Source organism: Mirounga leonina, unplaced genomic scaffold (assembly GCF_011800145.1).
Source record: "Mirounga leonina isolate KUSES-001 unplaced genomic scaffold, KU_Mleo_1.0 Mir_55, whole genome shotgun sequence".
NCBI classification, from domain to species: Eukaryota; Metazoa; Chordata; class Mammalia; order Carnivora; family Phocidae; genus Mirounga; species Mirounga leonina.
The window spans coordinates 10,978,958-11,002,307 of NW_023270816.1; the positions used below are offsets into that span (position 1 = coordinate 10,978,958).

The 23,350-nt window shown below is 41.3% G+C and overlaps 1 protein-coding gene across 1 annotated transcript in view; it reads right to left on the reverse strand.

The window, feature by feature from the left end:
* Positions 1-7,524: 7,524 nt before the first annotated feature.
* LOC118001891 (tctex1 domain-containing protein 3) overlaps positions 7,525-23,350 on the reverse strand; it is a 16,944-nt gene continuing 1,118 nt past the window's right edge. Inside the window, exons 2-4 of the mRNA XM_034992063.1 lie at positions 13,003-13,209; positions 10,586-10,744; positions 7,525-8,231 (exon numbers count right to left, since the gene is read on the reverse strand). Coding sequence (XP_034847954.1) covers positions 8,121-8,231; positions 10,586-10,744; positions 13,003-13,209 — 477 coding nt within the window. The 3' untranslated portion in view covers positions 7,525-8,120. The remainder of the gene's footprint in view (positions 8,232-10,585; positions 10,745-13,002; positions 13,210-23,350) is intronic.

Below are 23,350 nucleotides of genomic sequence, written 5' to 3' on the forward strand. Positions count from 1 at the left end.
CCCCTCCCCTCCCCCGAGAGACCCTCCGCGCCTCCCCCCAGGGGCCCCCGCCGCCCCTCCCCCTCCCCTCCCCCGAGAGACCCTCCGCCCCCTCCCCCCAGGGGGTCCCGCTGCCCCTACCCCCTCACCGAGGGACTCTCCTCCTCCTCCCCCCCTTCTCCCAAGGGTCCCTGTCCTCCCCCTCAATCCCGAGGGACCCACCCCCTCCCCCCGGGGGTCCCCGCGTCCTGGCACCGGCCCCGTGGGCTGTATCGCGGGGGGCTGTGGGGGCCCCTGCCCATTTCGCGGTCGGCCCTCGGCCACCGCCCCTCGGCCGCCTTTGTTCTCTGCCGCGGCCTCACGCTCTCCGCAGCTCCTGAACCACCTGCCAGGGAGCCAGTCTATGACATCCTCCGCTGCTTTCATCTGAAAAGTTTCTGCACATCCAGCTCCCTGCCTGTCGAGATGGCACAGCGTAAGAGTGGCTCGGATTCAGCTCGCACGCGCGTGGTTGTGCGGCGCAGTGTGCCCCGTGCGGCAGCGGGCACCTGAGACCCTCGAAGGCCGCCAGGTGGTCCGGCACGCGGGGAGAGCTCCCTAACGCTGCTGACCTCCCGGGCCTCTTGTCTCATCTGCGAAGTGGGGAGAAATCCTGAATCCTCAGGATTACTGCAAAGGTCATGGTCCAAAGGTAGGCTGACAAAAGACACCGACATGATGGGAAGCGTTCTACTTGAACTGAATTTATCGTTAATCCTAGTTGGTAGACTTCACCTGGCCACTTCTAGATTTCTCCACACGTCAGGAACTGAACCTTAAAAGAACATGGCAAATAGTTGTGACGACAAGGGTACCAGAAATCTGTCGCAGTTGACCTCTCAGCAGACACTTTAGTATCTGAGAGTGTAGAGGACTTGCTTCAGGCAATAGACACATGACTTCCCTTTCGTTATTTTTGCTTACACTCAGCAAGCAAAAGTTTGGAAAGGAGAAGTAAAGGGATAAAGGACCTATTTTGACTCTCCCAGGCCACCTATTCCTGACTTTCCATTCCCATCAGCTCAGAAATGGCACCAATAGCTGGAGACTCACAAAGGGCTCCTGATTTAAACTTTGCTTTCACTCACAACCTCAGTCAGACCAGCTCCCTGTTTCCCTAGGCACTGAAGAAAATAGCCTGTCTGAATCCACCAAGAAAAATCAACAACTTTCTCCCCAATTCTCTTAACTCATCAGGGCCCTTACTCGGATTCTTTAGATGGAATTTAACATTAAATATACATACATATATATGTTCAGAATATACTTTCATTTATTTCGGTCCACTCTCTTCCCTTGGGTATTCTGTCTCTAGATCAGATGCAAGTTTAAAACTCTTCATTCCAAGTCAACAGGTACTGACTCAGCCCTTCAACATGCAAGGCAAGCCAGAATATTCAGGAGACACTCTTGTGGATTCCAATCCCTGCCCATGGGCAGTTTCAACACTGAAAGAATATGACACAAATATATAAATGTATTTAAAGGCAGTTTAGGTGGGAAAAAATTTACTTGCAAGTACAAAAGTTAAGATTTTAAGGTTGACATAGAATTTGAAAAGTATCTTAAGAGACTGGGGTAGGACAATTCCAGGTCAATGTACAATTGGAAATGGAAATAGGGTTTCAAGCCTGAAAAAGACTGAGAGATGGAAAAATAAGAAGCATATTTAGGCACATCAGCCATTCCAGTGTGGGTTGAGAGTAGGGTAGATGAAGGCAGATTCCAGGAGTTAGGGGTGAAATATACAGGGCAGTGGCATGATGCAATGGTGAGAACAAAGATCAAGAGTTAAGATTTGGGGGGCACCTCAGTGGCTCAGTTGACTGAGCATCTGACTTTTGATTTGGGCTCAGGTCTTGATCTCAGGGTGGTAAGATCCAGCCCCTGATGGGGCTCCCCGCTCAGTGTGGAGCCTGCTTGGGATTCTCTCTCTCCCTCTCCTTCTGCCCCTCCCTCTTCCCTCTCTTAAAAAAAAAAAAAAATGAGATAAGATTGTGATCAGTACCAACTGTGCCACTTAATAGCTGTGTGATCCATAATGGGTTAATTTTTTCTCTCTCTGAAACTCCATTTCCTCATTTGTAGGATTAAAATAATAATGTCCATCCAATTATTTCACAAATATTTTATGAAAAGCAACTATGAACTAAGAATTATGTTAGGTGATAGAAATATAAGGAATCATTCATTTATTCATCAAATACTACCTTGCTACGTACTAAGTTGGAAATAAGTGGAAAAGGAGCAGGAAACTAAGTGACAGATATTGTAAACTGAGAGGATAGTGTTTCAAAAAGAGGGACAGGGGCGCCTGGGTGGCTCAGTTGGTTGAGCGACTGCCTTCAGCTCAGGTCATGATCCTGGAGTCCTGCGATCGAGTCCCGCATCGGGCTCCCTGCTCGGCGGGGAGCCTGCTTCTGCCTCTGACCCTCCCCCCTCTCATGTGCTCTCTCTCTCATTCTCTCTCTCAAATAAATAAATAAAATCTTAAAAAAAAAAAAACTTAAAAAAAAAAAAGAGGGACAACTATGTCAATTGAGAGGTTAATAAGATGAGGACAGGGCGCCTGGGTGGCTCAGTTGGTTAAGCGACTGCCTTCGGCTCAGGTCATGATCCTGGAGTCCCTGGATCGAGTCCCGCATCGGGCTCCCTGTTCGGCGGGGAGTCTGCTTCTCCCTCTGACCCTCCCCCCTCTCATGTGCTCTCTCTCTCTCTCTCTCATTCTCTCTGTCTCAAATAAATAAATAAAATCTTTAAAAAAAAAAAAAGATGAGGACAAAGAAATGTCCATTGTATTTAGCAATCTGGGGGTAATGAGCAAACTTAATTATTTTGAGCTGTTTCTAAGGAGTGGCAACTTCAGAAGCTAGCCTGAAGTCCCTTGAGGAGGGAACGGGAGGTTAATACGTGAAGTTTGTGCCGAGTATCTGAGAAAGAAGGTAGCTGGAGAAGTGGGTTGTTGTCTTTAAGGCGGGACACAGGGGAACAAGCTTGAATGCCAAGGAGGGGGAGCAGAGGGGGCATCGCGTGCAGGAGCTAGGGAGGCAGCTCTGGGAAGGCCAGAAGCCAGCACGGTGCTGGGTAAGCCCTTGACAGCTTACAAGAAGCACAGTCTATCCACTGTGACAAGACAGGAAACAGAATGTGGCTGCAGATGCAAGTAGGTTTTGAGACTTGGTGGTGAAAAACTTGAAAGATTTTCCTCTGATATTTTTTCTTTCCTGAATGAAATAGGAGGTGAAACCACCCATGGAAGTGAGGAGAGGAGAGGAATAAGGAGGTAGTGGGGAGAGGTAGGAGAGCAAAGTTCCTAGGATGCCAAATGGTTTGCCTGCTGCAGGTTTTTGGTGGAGAGCTTCAAGGGAAACCAGTCTGTCTGGCTTTCCCATCTTCTCAAATTTAGCTACTTGAATTTAGGCTATGAATATGCATTTCCTTCAGGAAGGGGTTTTCCCAGATGAGTAAGAGGGGCAAAGGAATTTGAGTGTGTTTGTAAGGGAGAGATTATAAAATGGGTTATTGATTGCATCGACTGGAGATTTCAGTAAGATTCTACAGGTGCTGAGCCCTAAGGACAGAAAATGATGGTATAAAAATAACCTGCTTGAGTCCGAGATTTGAGAGGTCACACTGCTATTGATGACAGCAGAGTCTACAGTCTGAACCAAGGAGGAGATGACCAAGGTGGGCTAGAGGAAAAGGTCACCAAATGTGAGTTGGTCAAGGAATCAGGAAGCTAGAGCACAGACTTCCTAGTTTTCATGAGAGCACAGGACTGTAAAAATGACCACAGAAGCTGAGACCATGCAAAGTGATCTTAATAATTTGTAAAACTCCTTTACTCCCAATTATAAATGTACAGAGAATTTTTTTAAATTGTAAAACTAATGTTTAGTACACCATAAATCCAAAAAACACTGAGAATTAGTGCTTTATTTCTGTGTAAAATCTTTACCAAGAGTAGTTTGAACTGTGCTTGCCTTCTACTATCACTTACCTCTTTTGTGCCTTGATAAATTGTCATATTCCTTCCAGCACTTGATGTTTTGCGTTTTCAGTGTTGTAAAATACCTCCAAGTGTCCTTAACGTGAAGTTGTTATCAGCGTCTCTTCATCCTTTGTCACAACCACCTGCTCTAACTGATCTGTGCAATCTGGGTGCAGGTTTCCCAGCAGCGCCTGGTCTGGCCCAGCAGCTTAACCAGAGCTCAACACTAACCAACCCCATGGGTCTCTGAAAGGATGCAACCAGACTTCACTGCAGTAAAAGCTTGCTTTTCAGTCTCTCTGTAATTAAGTTTTCTTTCGACCTGATAACTAACGTGGACATTTGGCCTGAATGCTAGCCACACCCACTGGGATTTGTCATTATTATGACTGTCTTCTACCAAGTCTGGTTGACCACAAGCAGTTTTCTGTCTCTAGAGCAGTTTAAAAGATGTTGATCCAACGTTACCATGCTCTTTCTCCTTGTTGGATGGTACCTTCATGCAGGCTGAGGTCTCATCGTCTCAGCTTCATTCTTGTCATTTTTAAATTTCCTAATCACATCCAATTTCATTTGCAGCTCATTTATTTCTTTGATGCACTTTCAACTTTTTTGTCAAACTTTGTAAAACAAAATTCTAATGTAAAACGGAATTTTCTTTTTATGGTCCATTTTTGTGAAACATCCTGTGGGTCTGTCTCTGGGAGACAAGGAGGCAACACAGCTGCACACTTTGCTGTCTGTGTTGTGGCCGAAGCACTGAATAACTGGGGTGCAGCGGCCGATCCCCAACGGGCCTTGAGAGGAGGACCAGGATGTGTGGGGGTCATCGGTGTGGTGATCTGTGGGCTGCGCACTGGCTGTGCGGTCTGTCCTTGATGTACTTGCTGTCAGTGTAGCAGAGTAGGTGAAATTTGAGTCATGCTGTTGGGGGACTGGTGTTTACTAGACCGTGGCAATCAAAATTTGTTCATACCAGAACCGTGCCCACGTGGGGACTGCCTTACTGGACAGTTATCTGTATGGATATCGAAGTCACAAAGAATGGTAGCAAGAGTCAATGGAGATGGGGGCTGGGGTCCCCTAGCTCATCTTCACGTAATGAGAAGGAACAAGCCAGGGGCCGTGGGCGGTGGCGGCACAGACATGAAGAGGTGTGAGTCCACACCGCGTGCTTTGCCAGGAGTTGGGAGTGTTTAAGGCCCGAGGGGTTGCATTAGGGACTGAGAGGAAAAACAGCTTTTGCTTGAAGGGCTGTAGTGGGCCTGTGCGAACGAACCTGGTGTCCTCTTGGACAAACCCACCATGATGACCACTCTGTGACCTTCTGGAGCACAGCCCCCTCCCCAGGCTGTGCTTCTGTTTAAGCGCACCCTGTTTAGCCACACTCTCGGGGCCTGACGGGCTTGCTCTGCCCTAGAGATAGGACTATGACACACAGCGATTCTTCACCATTCTCCGCCCCCCCCCGGCCCCCCACAGGTATGCCCACCCTCCAGGGCTGAAAAAGCAAGTCTTAGGGAAGGTGGGGTTTTAGAGATCTATGCATCACTGCCGCCTGAGACCCACTTCTGTCTGCAAGTCCCCGTAACAAACCACTTCTCCTCAGGCTGGACCTGGCCTTTTTCTTTGCTCTTACGGTTCCTTTGGAGGGTGCTTTGCATGTACCTACCTTTCAGAGAACAGGGACTCTTCTGTGGGGACAAGCCAAGTCCTTGTTAAGGAAAGAGACTCAAAATACATCTGGAGGAGAGGTTGGGAATATAGAGGAGGGTTGTGGGGCCTGCAGAGGAAGGTCACCAACCTGACCTGAAAAGCTCTGAGGGGCAGGAAGTCAGATCAGGGACGCACAGATTTCTCCAGTGGCTGAAGCAAACATCTGCGTCATATCTGATGTGATTCGTCCTTACGATTCCTTCAGGACACTGGGAAATTGGTTCAGGATGGTCCTGTGGCTTCTGCAGGCTCACAGTGAAGCGGGTGCCACGGCGGAGCAGGAAGACATGGTTGATTGCAGGGCAGAGGCTCTCTTGGTACAAGCCTCCACACAACTTGGAGGAGGAGAGGCGGGAAGGGGTCTTTGTGGTGGGAGGGAGACCCAAACGGAAACATGCAGGAGACTGGATGAAAGTACAAAGGAGGGCATCGAAGGTGACTGATGACAGGGGAGGTCAAGTGGGGGCAGCAGTAAGAAGTACTGCTGGGTTAGAGATGTTCACATGCACCTGGAATCCATCAAACCTCGAAAAATGGCAGTTCTCTTCCCGGGAGAATCAGACCCATAAGAGTAATTAGAAGAGTTTAACTCAGAAGACAACCGAGGACTGAGAGGACCTGGGCCAGGGGGTGACATGACCTGGGTCATGCCTTCCAGACGGATGCACCACCAATGTTCTGTGGGAGGCAAAGAAGGGTGTGCTCCCCATTCCTCCCGAGGCGCGCTCGCCACAATGGAAGCCTGCTGAGGCAAGGGCCCGGCTCCACACCCTGCGCCTCACAGTGCCTGGGACATGGTGCACACAGAGTGTGGCCGAACAAAACAGCTAAACTAACACACGGATGAAAGGGGCACTGCAGCAAAGCCAGACAAGACTTGGCCGTGGAGGAAAGGGGAGGATTTGAGTCACTTGTATGGAATTCAACAACGAAGTGTGTACGGGGTTGGGGAAAGCAAGAGAAAGAGCAGAGCGGAAGGTACTTCCGAGACCTCAAATCAGGTAATACCAGCAGGTCACACTTCAGGACGTAGGAAGGTCCAGGGCTCTGTGAAGTGCTGGGCACAAGTGCTCGGTTATTTACTACGTCACATAATTCACACGCTAGCCTTAGGAGGTCTCATTCTCACCTTACCAACAGTTCTAGGAGGCCGTAGGCTTTACAGCTAATGAATCCTGCAAGTTCAGCAGGAAGGTGCGTTGCTTAACATGAGCTGTTGCACAGGCTTGCTACCACTTTTTTGGCGGCCACAGATCACAACTGAGAACTCCCATGTTGAAGATTCTTTGGGCAACAATGACCGTGTTTATGCTGCGCAGCATGGACTTGTTTGTCCTGGAATATCCAGCTCATGGTAACACGTAAGTGAAAAGGAAACTCTCCTCGACCTTTCTACATTCCAGTCTTTGGACTATTCAACTAATGGCCATTTTAACCATCCATTAAGTTTGACATGGCTTTCCAAGTTCTGATTACAACTCATCTGATCACAGACATTACTGGTTGCCTCCTCCAAGCCCACCCCCTGATTCCTTGCTGGAAGACCTCTGACTGATAGTCATGTCTACTCTTTTCATGTGGCCATGTGCTCCAACAAAGGGGGGGTGCAGCCCCAGCCCCAAGGAGTGAACTATGACCCGTCTAGTCATAGACAGGACAGGAACGTGATTAACTCAAGTTAAACAAATGTTTGTAGAAGTCTGGCGGGGGAAGGGGAAAGACAGCAAAAACCTGGGTCCCTGATCAAATGCCTGGAAAACAAAATTCTGTTTTTAAAAAACAAAACTAAACAAAACAAAAAACCCCCACTGGTTTAGCTTTTTCAGTTCTTGCACCTAAAAAGAATTTAATTAACAGACTAACAAAAAGAATGACCACACGTTAAGCATTTTGATTGGTTAGGGATGTGTTAAATACATTAATGTCTTTATTTCAGACTTGGTAATTTCTTTCCAAAGAATGCCTACAACGTATTAAAATGCCATTTAAAGATATAACTGCCTTTAGAAGTTTTCCAAAATCTATTTTAACATTTACTCGACACTTTACAAGGTTGTGTCATAATTTCCTGTAGTAAATTCTAATTGTCTTAACTCTAAAAAGAATGATAAGTAATTTCCCTATATTAGCACCCACTATAAGCATTTATATACTCTATCTATCCTTACATGTATCGTACATACATTTATACTTTGGGGTCATAGAACGTTAATAAATATGATAACTAGTAAGTATGAAGCTAAAAATCTGGCTTTTACTTGTTTGTTGTTAAAAGAATACAGTCAGTCTTCAGCTGGAGGCCAAACCATAGCTAACCACTATGAAGTTTGCAAATCTTCAAAGTCACAGATCTCGGTAAAGTTGAGAAGCAAGCACTCCTATAACTTGTAATGAGCTATTCACAATAGAGAGCAAACACCAGGGCCAAGGCGACGTACGTTTCCGTTTCCTGTTTCGCCGCAACCCAGCTGTCCCATGCAACATCCCAGATCCATCTGCTGGCAATCTGTGATACAAAAATTTCAAGACCAACTTTAAATTGAACATGTTAAGAAGTAAACTTTAAGTCTATACAGTATCTCAGAAAGTCATATTTAGAGGGACGCCTGGGTGGCTCAGTCGGTTGAGCGTCTGCCTTCGGCTCAGGTCATGATCCCAGGGTCCTGGGATCGAGTCCCGCGTCAGGCTCCCTGCTCCGCAGGGAGCCTGCTTCTCCCTCTGCCTCTGTCTCTCTCTCTGTCTCTCATGAATAAATTAAAAAAAATAATAAAATCTTAAAAAAAAAAAAAAAAGAAAGTCATATTTAGAAAGTAGTTTGTCCAATCCCCCCTTTCCTGAAAGGGCCCCTCTTCTCTTCCTGGAGTGATCCTTCTCTGACACAGGGACTGGACCTTAGCAGAATGTCTGGGAGCAGAGCCGGGAACCCTCTGTAACTGGGTCTAAGAGTTCTGCATACAGTACTACTCCACTGTGTTACACTCCCTGATACGGAATTCTCCTTTCCATCCTTAAAATATGTTCAAGGGAAAGTTTATTAGAACTTTGTTTTGAAATAAAGAAATGGCATTGATTATCCAAGCAGACCATTATAGAAAATTCTAAATCCTTTGCTTCGCTCACAAAGCCATACGTGATTTGAGTACAGCCTACTTTTCCATGGTGGATATAAATGGCCACAAACCTGTTGTGGTTTCTCCCAAGAGGGTGAGTCTACTTCTCTAGCCCTTGAGTATGAATTGGTCTTGGGACTTGCTCTGAGCAAAAGAATGGGACATTGTGTGACTTCCAAGCAAAGCCTTCAGAGGTCTTCTGCTCCCACCTGCTCAGAATGCTCTGAGGAGACCCCCACATAAGGAAAGCCACTCAGCCCACCAGAAGATGGTGGCTCACGTGCAGGAGAACCCGGGAGCCCCAGCCAACAGCGAGCACCAGCCACCAGACACGTGAGCGAGGCCATGTGGGACGGCAAGTGTGTCAGGGAGACCAGCAGGAGAAGCCGCTGCTATAGTTTGGCTGGCCCACAGAATGATGACAGATAAACGGCTGTCGTTCTGCGCTAAGCTGTGGGGTGGTTTGTTGTACGGTAGTTACCCATGTGCGCTACTGAAATATATGGCAAGCACACAGGTTAGTAACCAAGCACACCAGTTCCCCGCTGCCGCGGCATCTTTCCACTCCTGCGTTCTCCGGTTGCCAGTCCCTCTCCCCGGTCTCTGGCACAGCTGGTTTCTTCGTGATGTTCAGATATCAGAGGGCCTTCCCTGGCTCCAGACAGTCCCAGGGGCCACTCTGCCCTACTCTAATCTCCTCCACGTGAGAAGTATGTGCTGGTGTTCTCTTCTCCCTGGGTGCCAAGGTCACCTCCGTCTTGTTGACTCTAGTGTGGCCAGCAGCCCTCTGCCTTCTTCGGCGAAGACTGCAGACCGTGACCAGCTGCGATGTGTTGACGGGCAGCTCACTCCAGCTCACAGGGTCTAGCGTATATTCATATTTGTAAATGACCGCGATTGCCTTGCTGCTGACTGAGGCCTCTGTGCCAGAGACCATGTGGAGGGCTTTCTTACAGACCCACTCATTTAGCCCTCAGGGTAGCTGTGGCCTTTAGGTGTACCATTTCCGTTTTACAGATGAAAACAGCCATGCCCCGGCCGCAGGCTCCGACTGTCGCTTCCAGCATTCCTGTCTAGGTCAGCTGGACTCGGAAACCTAAGCTGTACCACTGTCCATCCCATTCCATTTCTTAAACGCTGGCCTGCATTGTTTTCTTTCCTCAAGTAAAAACTCTCAGAGAATCATGGTCTGCGTCTCCCCATTTTCTTTTTCTCAGTACCTAACCTAACTCCCATTAGTGCTCAAAATAAATTTACTGGTTAATTATCAAATGACATTAAATTGTCAAAATTAGTGTGATCATGGAATAGGATAGCTATATAGTTTAATAAATTATCAATAGAAAATTGCCATTTCTGGGGGTGCCTGGGTGGCTCAGTTGGTTAAGCAACTGCCTTCGGCTCAGGTCATGATCCTTGAGTCCCGGGATCGAGTCCCACATCAGGCTCCCTGCTCGGTGGGGAGTCTGCTTCTCCCTCTGACCCTCCCCCCTCTCATGTGCTCTCTCTCTCTCATTCTTGCTCTCTCAAATGAATAAACAAATAAATAAAATCTTTAAAAAAAAATTGCCATTTCTGGGTTAGTACTTTTCAAATAAGAGGCACTGAAGGAAGATATAGTTAACAAAACCATCCTTTGTCAGAGAGGCACCTGGGGGCCGTGGAGGCCAGTGGCACAGGAACTCTCAGGTCACTAGAGGGGACACCGTGGAGCACTGCCTGGTAGATGCTGGGTCAGTGTGGTACTCACATTTATCGCCTGACCAGTCTTTTGAATAAATAATACTTTTATAATGAACTTGTAACGGTGATACCCAAATTCTTTCACTGCTGACAAGATGCGGTCTGCTAACTCAAGTGACAAATGAGAGAAGACTTTATCATCATATTTGACATCTTTAAGACTTTCCTTTAAAAAAATAGGAAAAACATTTTAATTTTCAAACCAAATATTTTCTACATAAAAATTCAAGAAAACATGTATCTAAATAATACATAACTTTAAAAAAATAGATGCATTCCTAACCAAATAGTATTAAATGAATGTTGAGCTTATCAATTTATTTCAATAAGAATGCTGAATAAAGTTTATTTGGTTTTTAATTACATTCAATTGCTCTTCATTACCAACCCTTAACCAGTTAAGTTTTCCTTTCAAACAGCTAGTGGGGAGACACAGGGGAATTTTAAAACAAGGCTTCTGGGAATGCTTAGGTAGATGAAGGAAATCTTTCTCTAATTTCCGTATTTGCTAAAACTCAGACTTGCGTTTTCCTAAAGCCTGGGTTTCCTGGACGGGAGCCTGTTTTATGTGACTCCTGTCTTCCCCAGTGTCCTTGAATTAAAGCCACTTCTCTAGCTGCTCTCTCTGTGGACTCCAGGGGGACGCTGAGGAGATCCAAGGTTTCCCGCCATGTCTGCTGTGGATTAGTCACAGCTGGGGAGACAGATGTGAGTCATGAGGCACTAGGCTTTTCCACAGCCCATAAGCAGACTGGACCACCTAATGAGCAGACTGCAGGTACCTTTGACTTACCTGGACAATGATGAATTAATGTGGTTCTGGGTCCTGCGATAACAAATGAGCTCCTACCAGCTAATTTTATAGACATGTAAAACCAAATAGATTGCTCTGTTTCTTTTTGTTTTGTTTTGATTCCTTTCTAGAATGGTGCTGGACCTAAAACTGGGTCTAGAAACATTTGTTTCCCTCAGGCATTGGCTGTGTTTCTGTCTTTCAGACGTTTAGCAACATCCACTGTCTCTTCTGAATCTGCCTAACAGACCTCAGGCTTTGCCCGCCCACATGCTCTTATTTAACAAATAATGAGTGCTTGCTATAGGAAGACACCCACAAGCTCCAGCAGTGTATACTATTTCTGTACCCAGAACTATGTTGAATTTTCCGTGAACCCAAGTGAAAATCCCTGGTCTCTTTATGACACCTAGCTATCCATCTACATATCCAATCAGCTGTTCCAGGCCCCATCACACTCAATTCTGTAAATTATCATATGTAAATACAATTTGAAATCCTACTATATCCAATAAATCCAAACTCAGTCTATGTGGTAAGACCAAGTAAGAGACACACCAAATGTATATTCTCATGTCACAAATGCTTGCTGTTACTGTTTAAGAGAAGGTAATCAATAATTATTTTATTGTATTAAATTGAGTTGCATTTATTTCCTGAAGCCATGACAATGATTAGTTCAGCTTAGAAATGTATCTGTCTATGGTAGTAGAGGGAGGCTAGAGTAGGCCTCCTAAATATTCTTCTGTATTAATAAAAGTTAATTCATTTAAATAATTAACTTTGATATGATTCAAAGAGTATTAATCATTTATACAAAATAAAGAGATGCTTTCTTCCCAACACCTAGCTCACATCAGTAGTTACTGAGAGAATGCACCTTGTAAACTGAAGGGGAGGGAACTTTGAAACCAGAAACGTATCTGGGGTAGACTTAAGCTTGGTGGAGTCCCACAGGGGAATGTGGCCATCAGAAAACGCCTGGGTGCCTGGGGCCCAGCACTAGAGACCACAGATGAAAAGGTGATTCAGAAAAAGTGGTCCCTCAAATTTTCTATAAATAAAAAACTTTAATTTTGTCCTTTAAGAAGGATGATGAAGGAATTCTTTCCATCTGAACAATGTAGGCTTCAGATACCAACACTAGTATAAATAATGTTGGTATTAACATTAGTCTTACAGTATTTTATAAAATTGAAGAAGCTTTTTTGGACTAGCCTGGAAACAACTGTCTTAAATGACCTTCAGATTCCAGTCACAGTTTAAGGAAGGGGACCAGTGCCTGTGTTGGTAGTTGCCTGCCCTTAAATGCTTTAGCGTCCAGGGACCACCTTTTCACACCCATATACAGATACAGTGTGTTTTATTTAACTCATTCCTCCAAATATGGGAAAACATGAAACCTGAGGGATAAATAATTTATGGATAATTACGGGTTAATGGTTGAAATAAAAATTAAATCTAGCTCACAGCATCAATGTGAAATATATTTGAGTATGACTACAAAAGTACTTCCATATTTTCAGAGATAAATGTTAAAAAATCAATGAAATATATGGCCATAAATCTTAATACAGTTTATCAAATCCCCAAAGCTAAGATATTGCTATCATATGTATTTATCAACCTACCTTTAATATCTGCTGGACTTTAGTTTCTACTGAATGAGCTTGGAATTTTTTCAATGGCTCCATTCTATATGAATTAGCAAACTTTAATTTTGCCAGGGCACTCTTCCATTCTTTACCTAGATCAGCAATTGAATCATCAAATGGAGGCTCTACATATTGAACATCATGAATCGATTCTCTCAGTCTTTCTCTTAAAATCTGTGTATACTGCAACAGGGGGGAAGGAAAAGAGAAGATCACTTTTTTAATTGTAACCCTGCTACAATGGGACAGAGCTGACACAAAGTTTGGAAATCCATTCTAATTGATAAAGAAGTTGCTGAATCCTAGATTTCAGTGATTCACTCCTGGCTATCAATTGGGTAAAAGAAAAAAAAGTCTATCTAGCTAGAAATCATCTATTTATCTATGAACACAAATTTGCATACATATATTTAAAATATCCATGGAAGATACAAAAGAACCAGAAACAAGAGAGGCCTCCAGAGAGGGCAACTGGGTGGCTAGGAGACAGGTGTGTAAAGAAAACTTTCTGGTTCTCCACCCTGAGGTTACGAAAATATTACCCTTCATTGTGTTCTTACAATTTTATTTACTTTTGTCTTTGAGTAAATAATACCACTATTTACATAAGTATTTACATAAATAACATTACATAAGTCTTAAGTTGAAAAAATAACTAAAGTGTATTTATCTGGTACATACATTATTTTATGGTTTTGAGATTCAACATTCATTCTGTGACATTCAACACTCCTTAAAGAAATATTCATTTGGTGCCTAATATGGTCCAGATAAATGTTCTAGACTCTGAAGTTACAGTGGTGAGCTTCGTTGTAATAGCTAGGGATTAATTGTTTGGCTTATTTTAACTCATAATCAAGGAGTCTCCATTCATGGAGGGATCATTCTAATGGACAGGAGGGCTGATTGACAATTTAAAGCATACAGAAACATGAATAAACTGATTTATATAGTAGCAAATGCTATAAAAATAAAACCACATGACTTGGTAGGAACTCATTGGGAAGGACTAATTTAGACAGAGTTACCAGAGAAGGCCCCTCTGAATGAAGTTAGATTTGGGCTGAAGCCCAAAAAGAACAAAGGCTTCAAGGCTAACAGTGTGTTCTAGGAGCAGGTTTGTGGTCAGTGTGGGTCAAGTGTTCTGAGCAAGGCAGAGTGGTGACATGATGGAAGCTAGAAAGGCAACCGAGGAGCAGGTCGTGAAGCACTGAATAGAAAGAACGTGGTGAGCAGTTTGGATTTTATTCTCAGCACAGTGGGAAGTCGCTGGAAAAATCTAAGGATGTGAGTGATATGTTCTAAATTACAGTTTTAAAAGGTCATTCTGGCTGGTATGGTGAACAGATTAGAGGGAGATCAAGGTTTGGAGGGAGATAACTTTATACTCTGTAATGCTTTTTACAAATAATGTTAACTAAGTAATTCTGTAACCAGGAACATGGTTTACTTTGGCATTTATGTAAGAATTTTTATTTCCAAGTAATTTTTTATTTTAACACAAATCTTTCAATTTATTCTGAAGCATTTATTCTTTTGCTATTTTTTCAATGAGGCTTTAGATTTAAAAACATGTTTTATGTTTTTAGGAGTTGTTTTTATATAGAATTACTGCTGCACCCACCTATTAAACTTTTATTAATTTTAATGTTTATTATCTCTCGATTTTCCTAAATATATAATACAAGTCTACCTATTTCTATCATCCCTCCTCCTTTTCAGATTTTACTGCAGAGACCAGTAGTTTAAGATGTAAATATTAAAAATCACAATCCTAGGAGTATTGTGAGAGTATTTATTCTCTACCACTGATGTTTCTATGTGGCAGAAACTGGCACTGGATCAATACTTCCCTTTCTTTGCCCCCTCTGAGGGATTTATCTGATTGGCAGGTTGGCAAGAGAAAGAACATGTTTAAATGTAGATTCTTCCAGCCCTTCTCTTGGCATCTGATTATATCATCTGTTTGACCAGGGCATACGTTTCACAGAGATAGGCCATCATCTTAGATATATATCATTGTCCAGCTATGGCCGTGACTATTTGGTGAGCTGGTTTAATGTGAGTAGAAATGTTACCATTTGCCAGCCTATTTTTCATCATTAATAGTTTGTTAATGTGGCTATATGATTTTTGAATGTTTAACCAACCTTGCTTTCCTGGAACAAACTCCACTCAAATATAATATACTATTACTATTATTATTATTATTATTTTACTGGAAGTTTATACCTTTTGACCTCCTTCACCTATTTTTCTTTTTAGATTTCACATATAAGTGAGATCATACAGTATTCGTCGGACTTATTTCACTTAGCCTACTGTTCTCAAGGTCCACATATGTTATTGCAAATGGCAAGTTTTCATTCTTTTTTTAATGGTGGAATAAATAAATACTTAGGTTGTTTTCATATCTTGGATATTTATTGTAAATAATGCTGCAATAAACAGGGATGCATGTATTTTTTCAAATTAGTGTTTTTGTTTTCTTTGGACAAATACCCAGAAATGGAATTGCTGAATTGTATGGTAGTTCTTTTAAATTTTTGAGGAATCTCCATATTGTTTTGCATAGTAGCTGTACCCATTTACATTCCCACCAACACTGCACAAGGGCTGCCTTTTCTCCACATCCTTGCCAACACTTGTCATCTCGTTTTTCAGTAATAGCGAATCTAATAGGTGTGAGGTAATATCTCACTGTAGTTTTGATTTGCACTTCCCTGATGATTAGGGATATTGAGCATCTGCTCATGTACCTTTGGCCATCTGTACATCTTTGGAAAAATACCTATTCAGAACTTCTGGCCATTTTTTAATCGTTGCTAGGTTTTTTTTTGCTGTTGAGTTGTAGGAGTTTTCCACATATCTTGGATACTAACCCCTTACTAGTTTTATGATTTGCAAATAATCTCTCCCACTCAGTAGGCTGCCTTTGCATTTTGTTGGTTTCCTTTGCTGGGCCAAAGCTTTTTAGTTTAATGTAGTTCCACCTCTTTATTGTTGCTTTTGTTGCCTTTGCTTTTGGAGTCGGATCAAAAAATCATCACCAAGACTGATGCTAAGGTGTTTACCACCTATGTTTTCTTTTTGGAATTTTATAGTTTCAGGTCTTACATTCAAGTCTTTGAGTTTATTTTTATGTACGTGTAAAATGCTGATCCAGTTTTGCCAATAACCATTGAAAAGACTGTCCCTTTCCCTATTGTGTATTCTTGGCTCCTTTGTTATAAGTTAATTCACCATAAATATGTGTTTACTTCTGGACTCTGTTCTGTCCTATTGATTTAAGTGTCTGTGTTTATGACAATGCCATACTGCTTTGATCACTACAGCTTTGTAATATACTTTGAAATCAGAACGTTAGATGCTTCCAGCTTTGTTCTTCTTTCTCCATACTGCTTTGGATACTTGGGGTCTTTTATGATTCCATACAAAGCTTAGGATTGTTTGTTCTGTGAAAAATGGCATTGGAATTTTATTAGGGATTACACTGACTCTGTAGATTGCTTTGGGTAGTATGTACATTTTAACAATACTAATTCTTCCAATCCATGAACATTGAATATCTTTCCATTTATTTGTGTTGTCTTCAGTTTCTTTCATCAATGTCTTATAGTTTTCACTATAGAGGACTTTCACCTCCTGGGTTAAATTTATTCCTAGATATTTTATTCTTTAATGCAATTGTGAGATGAGATTGTTTTCTTAATTTCTGACAGCTTGTGTATAGAAATGCAATAGATTTTTTTTTCATATTGATTTTGTTGACTGCCATTCTGCTAAGTTTGTTTACTGAATCTAACAGTTTCTTGGTGGTCTTTAGGGTTTACTATATGTAATATCATGTCATACACAAATAGTGACAGCTGTACTTTTTCCTTTCCAATTTGGATGTCTTTTATTTCTTTTTCTTGCCTAATTTCTCTGGCTAGGACTTCCAATATAATGTTGAATAGAAGCGTTGGAGTGGGCATCTTGTCTTGTTCCTGAACTTAAAGGAAAACCTTTCAGCTCTTCACCATGGAGTATGATGTTCACTATAAGTTTGTCATATATGACCTTTATTATGCTAAGGTATGTTCCCTCTAAACCCACTTTGTTGAATTTTTAGGATAAATGGATATTGAAGTTTACCAAATGCTTTTACTGCATCTATTGAGATGACACAATTTTTTAGAAATAGAGAGGTGAGGGGCAGAGGGAGAAGCAGACTCCTGGCTGAGCAGGGAGCCTGATGTGGGGCTCAATCCCGGGACTCCAGGATCATGACCTGAGCCGAAGGCAGATGCTCAACCGACTGAGCCACCCAGGTGCCCAAGATGATACAACTTTTATCCTCCATTTTGCTAATGCAGTCTCATTGTTGGGGATGCTGACCATCCATGCATCACTAGAATAAATTCCACTTGACCATGTTGTATGATCTTTCTAATATATTGTAGAAGTTGGCTTGCTGATATTTTCTTGAGGATTTCTGCAACTACATTCATCAGGTTTATTGGCCTGTAGTTTTCTGTTCTCTGGTGTCCTTGTACGGTTTTGTTATCAGGAATAATGTTGGCCTCATAAAATTAGTTTGGAGGTGTTCCTTCCTCTTTTATTCTTTTGAAGAGTTTGAGAAAGATTGGTATTACTTCTTCTTTGAATGTTTGGTAAAATTCACCAGTGAAGCCATCTGGTCCTGACCTTTGTTTGTTGGGAGGTTTTTGATTACTAATTCAATCTCCTCACTAGATACTGGTCTGTTCAGGTTTCCTATTTTAGGAATTTATATATTTTTTCTGGGTTGTCCAAATTGTTGGTGTATAACTGCTAATACCTTATGATGCTTTCTATTTCTATGATATTAGTCGTAATGTCTCTTTTTTTTTCTCCTCTTTCATTTCTGATTGTTTGAGCCCTCTCCCTTTTTTCCTTGGTTTCTCTAAATAAAGGTTTGTCAACTTTGTTTATCTTTTCAATGAACCAGCTCTTAATTTCACTTTTCTATTGTCTTTTTAGTCTCTTTTTCATTTACTTCTGCTCAAATATTTCCTTTCTTTTACTAAATTTGGGTCTCAATTTTTCTTTTTCTAGTCTTTGATGTATAAAGTTAGGTGCTTGAGATTTTTTGTTTCTTGAGGTAAGCATTTATTGTTATGAAATTCCCTCTTGGAAATGTTTTGCATTCTATAAATTTTGGTATGTTGTATTTCCATTTTCATTTGTTTCAAGGAATTTTTAAATTTCTCTTTTATTTCTACAGTGACACATTGGTTGTTCCATATGATGTTTTTAATCTTCACGTATTTGTGATTTTTTCAGTTTTCTTCTTATAATTGACTTCTTGTTCCATACCATTGTGGTTGGTAAAGATGCTTGGTATGTTAGTCTTCTTAAATCTATGAATCTCTCTGTCAAAAACTAAAAATCTTTAAAAAAATAAAGTATTTTTCATGATTCCATTCTGTTATCTGTTGGCCTATTAACTTTATTATTTTCCAGTGGTAGTTTTAGGGCTTTATATATCTTTATATATCTTTATCAGTCTACTTTCAAGGCAGATTATGCCACTTCCCATACTATGAGTCTTACAATGGCATAAGTCCCCTCCTCCCACCTCTCTGGTCTTTATGTTAGGATTGTCATGCATGTTACTTCTACATATGCTACAAGCCCCAAAATGTTATTTTGTATTTAATCAGCCAATAATCTTTACTTTTAATTTTTCCTAATTTATAATTTTTAAAGTTATTATTTAAATTTTAGCTAGTTAACATACACTATAATACTGGTTTCTGGAGTAGAATTCAGTGATTCATCATCCCAATAATCCTTAAACAGAAAAAAATATATTTATCTACATATTTACTACTTCCAATGCTTTCTTTCATCTAGATACATATTTACATCTCTTACCACATTCATTATGCCCAAAAGACTTCGTTTCACATTCTGGATAGTGCAGATCTTTTGTTGGTGAATTTTTGATTTTCATATATTTGAAAAACCTATTATATTGCCTTTGTTTTTGCAAATTTTTTTTCACTGGGTATAGAATTCTAGGTTGATGGTCTTTCAACTTTAAAGATACTTTAAAACTAATGAAAGTGCCAGTTTTCTGGCTTGCATTGTTTCTGATCAGAAGCCTGCTCTCATTTTACCATTCCTCTGTACCTACAGTTTTTTTTTCCTGCCTTTAAATTATTAAATCATTGATTTTAAGCAATTTGCTACATGTCTCAGCATAATATCCATGTTTCTTGTGCTTGAAGTTCATTGAGCTTGGATTTGTGGGTTTATAGTTTTCATTAAGTTTGGAAATTTCTCACCCATTATTTCTTCAAATCTTTTTTGTTTGCCCTGTCTCCTCTCCTCACTTGGGAACTCCAAATATAAATATATATACATATATGTGTGTGTATATATATATATATATATATTTTTTTTTTTTGCCTGAAATTTCCCTGTATCTCATTTATTTCTCCTAATATATATTTTTTTCAGGTCTTCTTTCCATTGCTGCCTCTAAGTTCACTAAGTTCCGTTCTGCAGTGTGAAATCTGCTATTTCCATTCACTATATTTTACATCTCTAACATTATATTTATCAACTGTAGAGTTTCATCTGGATTTAACATGCTTGAACATACAAAATGTAATAACTGTTTTATCATTTAATATCATATAACTGCTTTAATTTAATGAAAACTAATACAGTAACTTTTCTGTAGTAACTACTTCAATGACCTTTTATACTAATTCTGTCTTTGCTATTTGTCATTTCTGGGTGTTTTTATTGTTTCTTCTCACTTTGAGTTCTATTTTCCTGTTTCTTTGTAGGTCTGAAAATATTTAATTGGACAGAAGATACTGTGACTTTTACCTTGGTGTGTTTTTGCATTCCTTTACATACTCTTGAGTTTTCTAGCATGTAGTAACAGGAACAGTTTCATTCTCTTGAGACTTGCTTTTAATCTTGATAGACCAAACTGGTAAAATCTTTAAGTCTAGAGCTATTTCTTCCCCCAGTACTGAGACAATACACTTCTTAGCACTCTAACCAATGTCCTATGATTTACATGGTTTTTCACTCCTACTGGTGGAAAAACAAATGATTTTGTGTGAGTCCAGCGATTTTTCCTGCTCCTTTTGGTGGTTCTTTCTCTGGGAACAGGTGGTTTCCTTATTAGACACACTGATGCTCTAACCTGAAGACCTGAGGAAAATCCTTAGCAGATGTTTGGAGCTGTTTGTGCAGCTCCCTCCTAATACTCTGCTCTGCATTCACACCAGCTTGATCTACCCTGGCTCTCAAACCCTTCTCAACTAAGGAAGAGCTCTCCACAGGTGTAGGCCAGAATTCCCTCATTGGGGAGTCAGAGGAAATCTTGGGGGTCACCATTCCTATCCCCCACCCCCAGAGATTACTATCCTGTCTTGCCTTACATCTCATCAATGGAAAAACAATTGCTTCATACATTTTGTGCTATTTTCAATGGTTTCTGGTAGGAATTACTCCATGTTGGCTGCTAGTTGGAAGCCCTTCATCAGAAATCTACTGTTTTGATTATTTGCCAGGCTGCATTGTTTTAGTTGGAGGAAAGAGGAATTATTTGCTCCCAAAGCCTCTTAGAAATAAAATCTTATTTTGTTCTTTTTTTATTAAGAGAATACTTCTCTAGAGTAATTGCCATCTTTTTTCCCCACAATATACACAAGGGATACAACAACACTGTATCCTCAACAGTGGCTTACAACTGCAATGATTCCCTTGGGGATAGAGCATGCATGCATGGTTTGAAAATAACAGTGATTCTAACTTGCTGAAAACTCATATCTCTAACATTTCTTCCTTATATATAATTTTGGCCTTCTGATTTTTTCCTTTTTTTAAAGATTTTATTTGACAGAGCGAGAGACAGCAAGAGAGGGAACACAAGCAGGGGGCATGGGGGAGGGAGAAGCAGGCTTCCGGCTGAGTAGAGAGCCCGATGCGGGGCTCAATCCCAGGACCCTGGGATCATGACCTGAGCCGAAGGCAGACGCTTAATGACTGAGCCACCCAGGCACCCCATGATTCAGTTTTCCTTTTATTCATTATTTTATCCTTTCATTAGGGAAGAATCTTTGTAATTACTTCTAAAAATTAGAAATGTTTTAAATATGATCAACATTTTTGCATCTACAAAAATAACCTGACTTTAATTATTTAACCTAGTGATACAGCATTTCCAAAATAAAAGGAGTCTGGTCATAAGATGCCACTGTATTAGTAACAATATAATATTAATATACTAATTAAAGGCTATTTGAGGCACCTGGGTAGCTCCATCAGTTAAGCGTCCACCTTCAGTTCAGGTCAGGTCATGATCCCAGGGTCCTGGGATGAGCCCCGAGTCGAGCTCCCTGGTCAATGCGGAGTCTGCTTCTCCCTCTCCCTCTGCTCCTCCCCCCAGCTCATGCTCTCTCTATGGCTCTGCTCTAAAAATCTAAAGGCTATTTGCTTGTATTTAAGATTTTCAAATGTATATACACAAGTAAGACTAACCAAGTCTTCAATTTTTTGGTTATCTGTTTAAGGTTTTGGATCTTTGGTTTGAGCAGCTCACAGAATGGAAGAGAAGGCTAAAGAACCAGACACATGAGGCACATCAATATTCTGTCCTCAATTTGAATTAATCCCAACCATTTTCTTACATTATTCCATGAAGCGTTCAACTAATTAGCCACATCTGTGTCTCATCTAACCACAAAGTTAAGGAAAATGGCAGTCCCATTAAAACTCTATTGTATGGGAAATGAATTAATCCTCCAAAGGAAAATGGAAATGCTATTACTAGAAGAAAAAAAAATGGACGCAGCACATATAAAATTAAAAGACATTTAAATCGATTAAATTGTGCTGTGTGTCTTCATGCTTCCTATGCTTAAGAACAGAGGAATTCTCTACTACCAAAAAATTAGAAATTACCCATTAGTGCACTTATTAGTCTCAGGTCCATTTAGTGAGCATATGTGGAGTGCATTCTCAGTCTCTTCCCTGTTTCTGGTCTATTCAAATTTCTTACTCCTAGAAGCCTAGGTCTTAAAGGCAGCTATGATCGATCACATCCATATCAAACAAGAATGGCCTTGGTCCATATCCCTTTATTTTCAGACTATGGTCTATATACCACGTGTATATATATCCTTTAGGATTCAGGCTTATTCATTTTTCAAGACCACTTCTGCCATGTAGTAGGAAGTTCCTAAAAGGCACCTTTGTCTGCCTCAAAATACAGAAATTTTTCTTTACTGCTGGTGATCTATCTATAAAACAGATTTATTACCAGGCAACACGGTTGATCCTTGAACAACAGGAAGGTTAGTGGCACTGACCACCCTCCTCCAGTAAAAAAAAAAAATCTGTAACTTCTGACTCCCCCAAAACTTAAGTCTACTGTTGACCAGAAGCCTTACCAATAATATAAATAGCTAACGAGCACATATTTTGTATGTTATATACTCTATTCTTACAATAAGGCTAGAGAAAGTTCTTTTCAAATTGTTACAAATCTCAAAAAATTTTTTTCAATATATTTACTGAAAATAATCTGTGTAAGTGGATCTGGATGGCTGGCCCTCATGCTGTTCAGGGGCCAAACTGCAGAGCACGGCTTTTGGGAGCATGAAACTTCACTTCCAACAGGTGAAGGTTTCCAGCCTCGCTCTGCATTTGGTTGTGTGAAATTGCTCTATTTTTCCTCCTCTAGTTTGTTCTTTCCTTTGTAAAATGGAGACACCACAGAACTGTCATTACTGCCGGCATGTTTTGATTCCCGTTTTATTCCTTGAAATGTTTTAGGAACATCAGCATTTTGTCTGCTCTCTCTCCTTCACCTCGGAGATTATGGGTCCCATGAAGTAGGTGGGAAAGGAAACCTTGAGACAAGTGGACCAGGATTCCCAGGGCAGATATGCTAGTCTCAGCTCTAGCCTTACAGTTCCCTCTCCTTGGACAAATTATTTCCTCACTTAATGTCTCAATAAAAGGAGAAGTCTCCATTACAGTAATGGTTTTCGGACTATGGTCTCACAGAAATCCTGATGTTATTGCACCCATAAAGTGAAGGGCATCTTCCACTAACTCCAGACAGTAAGTCTCACATTTGTTTTTTCCTCCTGCAGGTCCCTCAAATACTGAGACTGCAGCTGTTTCTGAAAACTCAACACATCGGACCCTTGTCCTTCTCAAAACAGCACACGTGTGGCCCTGAGTGCGGAGCCCAGGCAGCACAACGGAAGGGAGAGGGAGACCGGGGAGCACGAGGGAGGGGAGCGCGAGCCCCGGGAGCACGAGG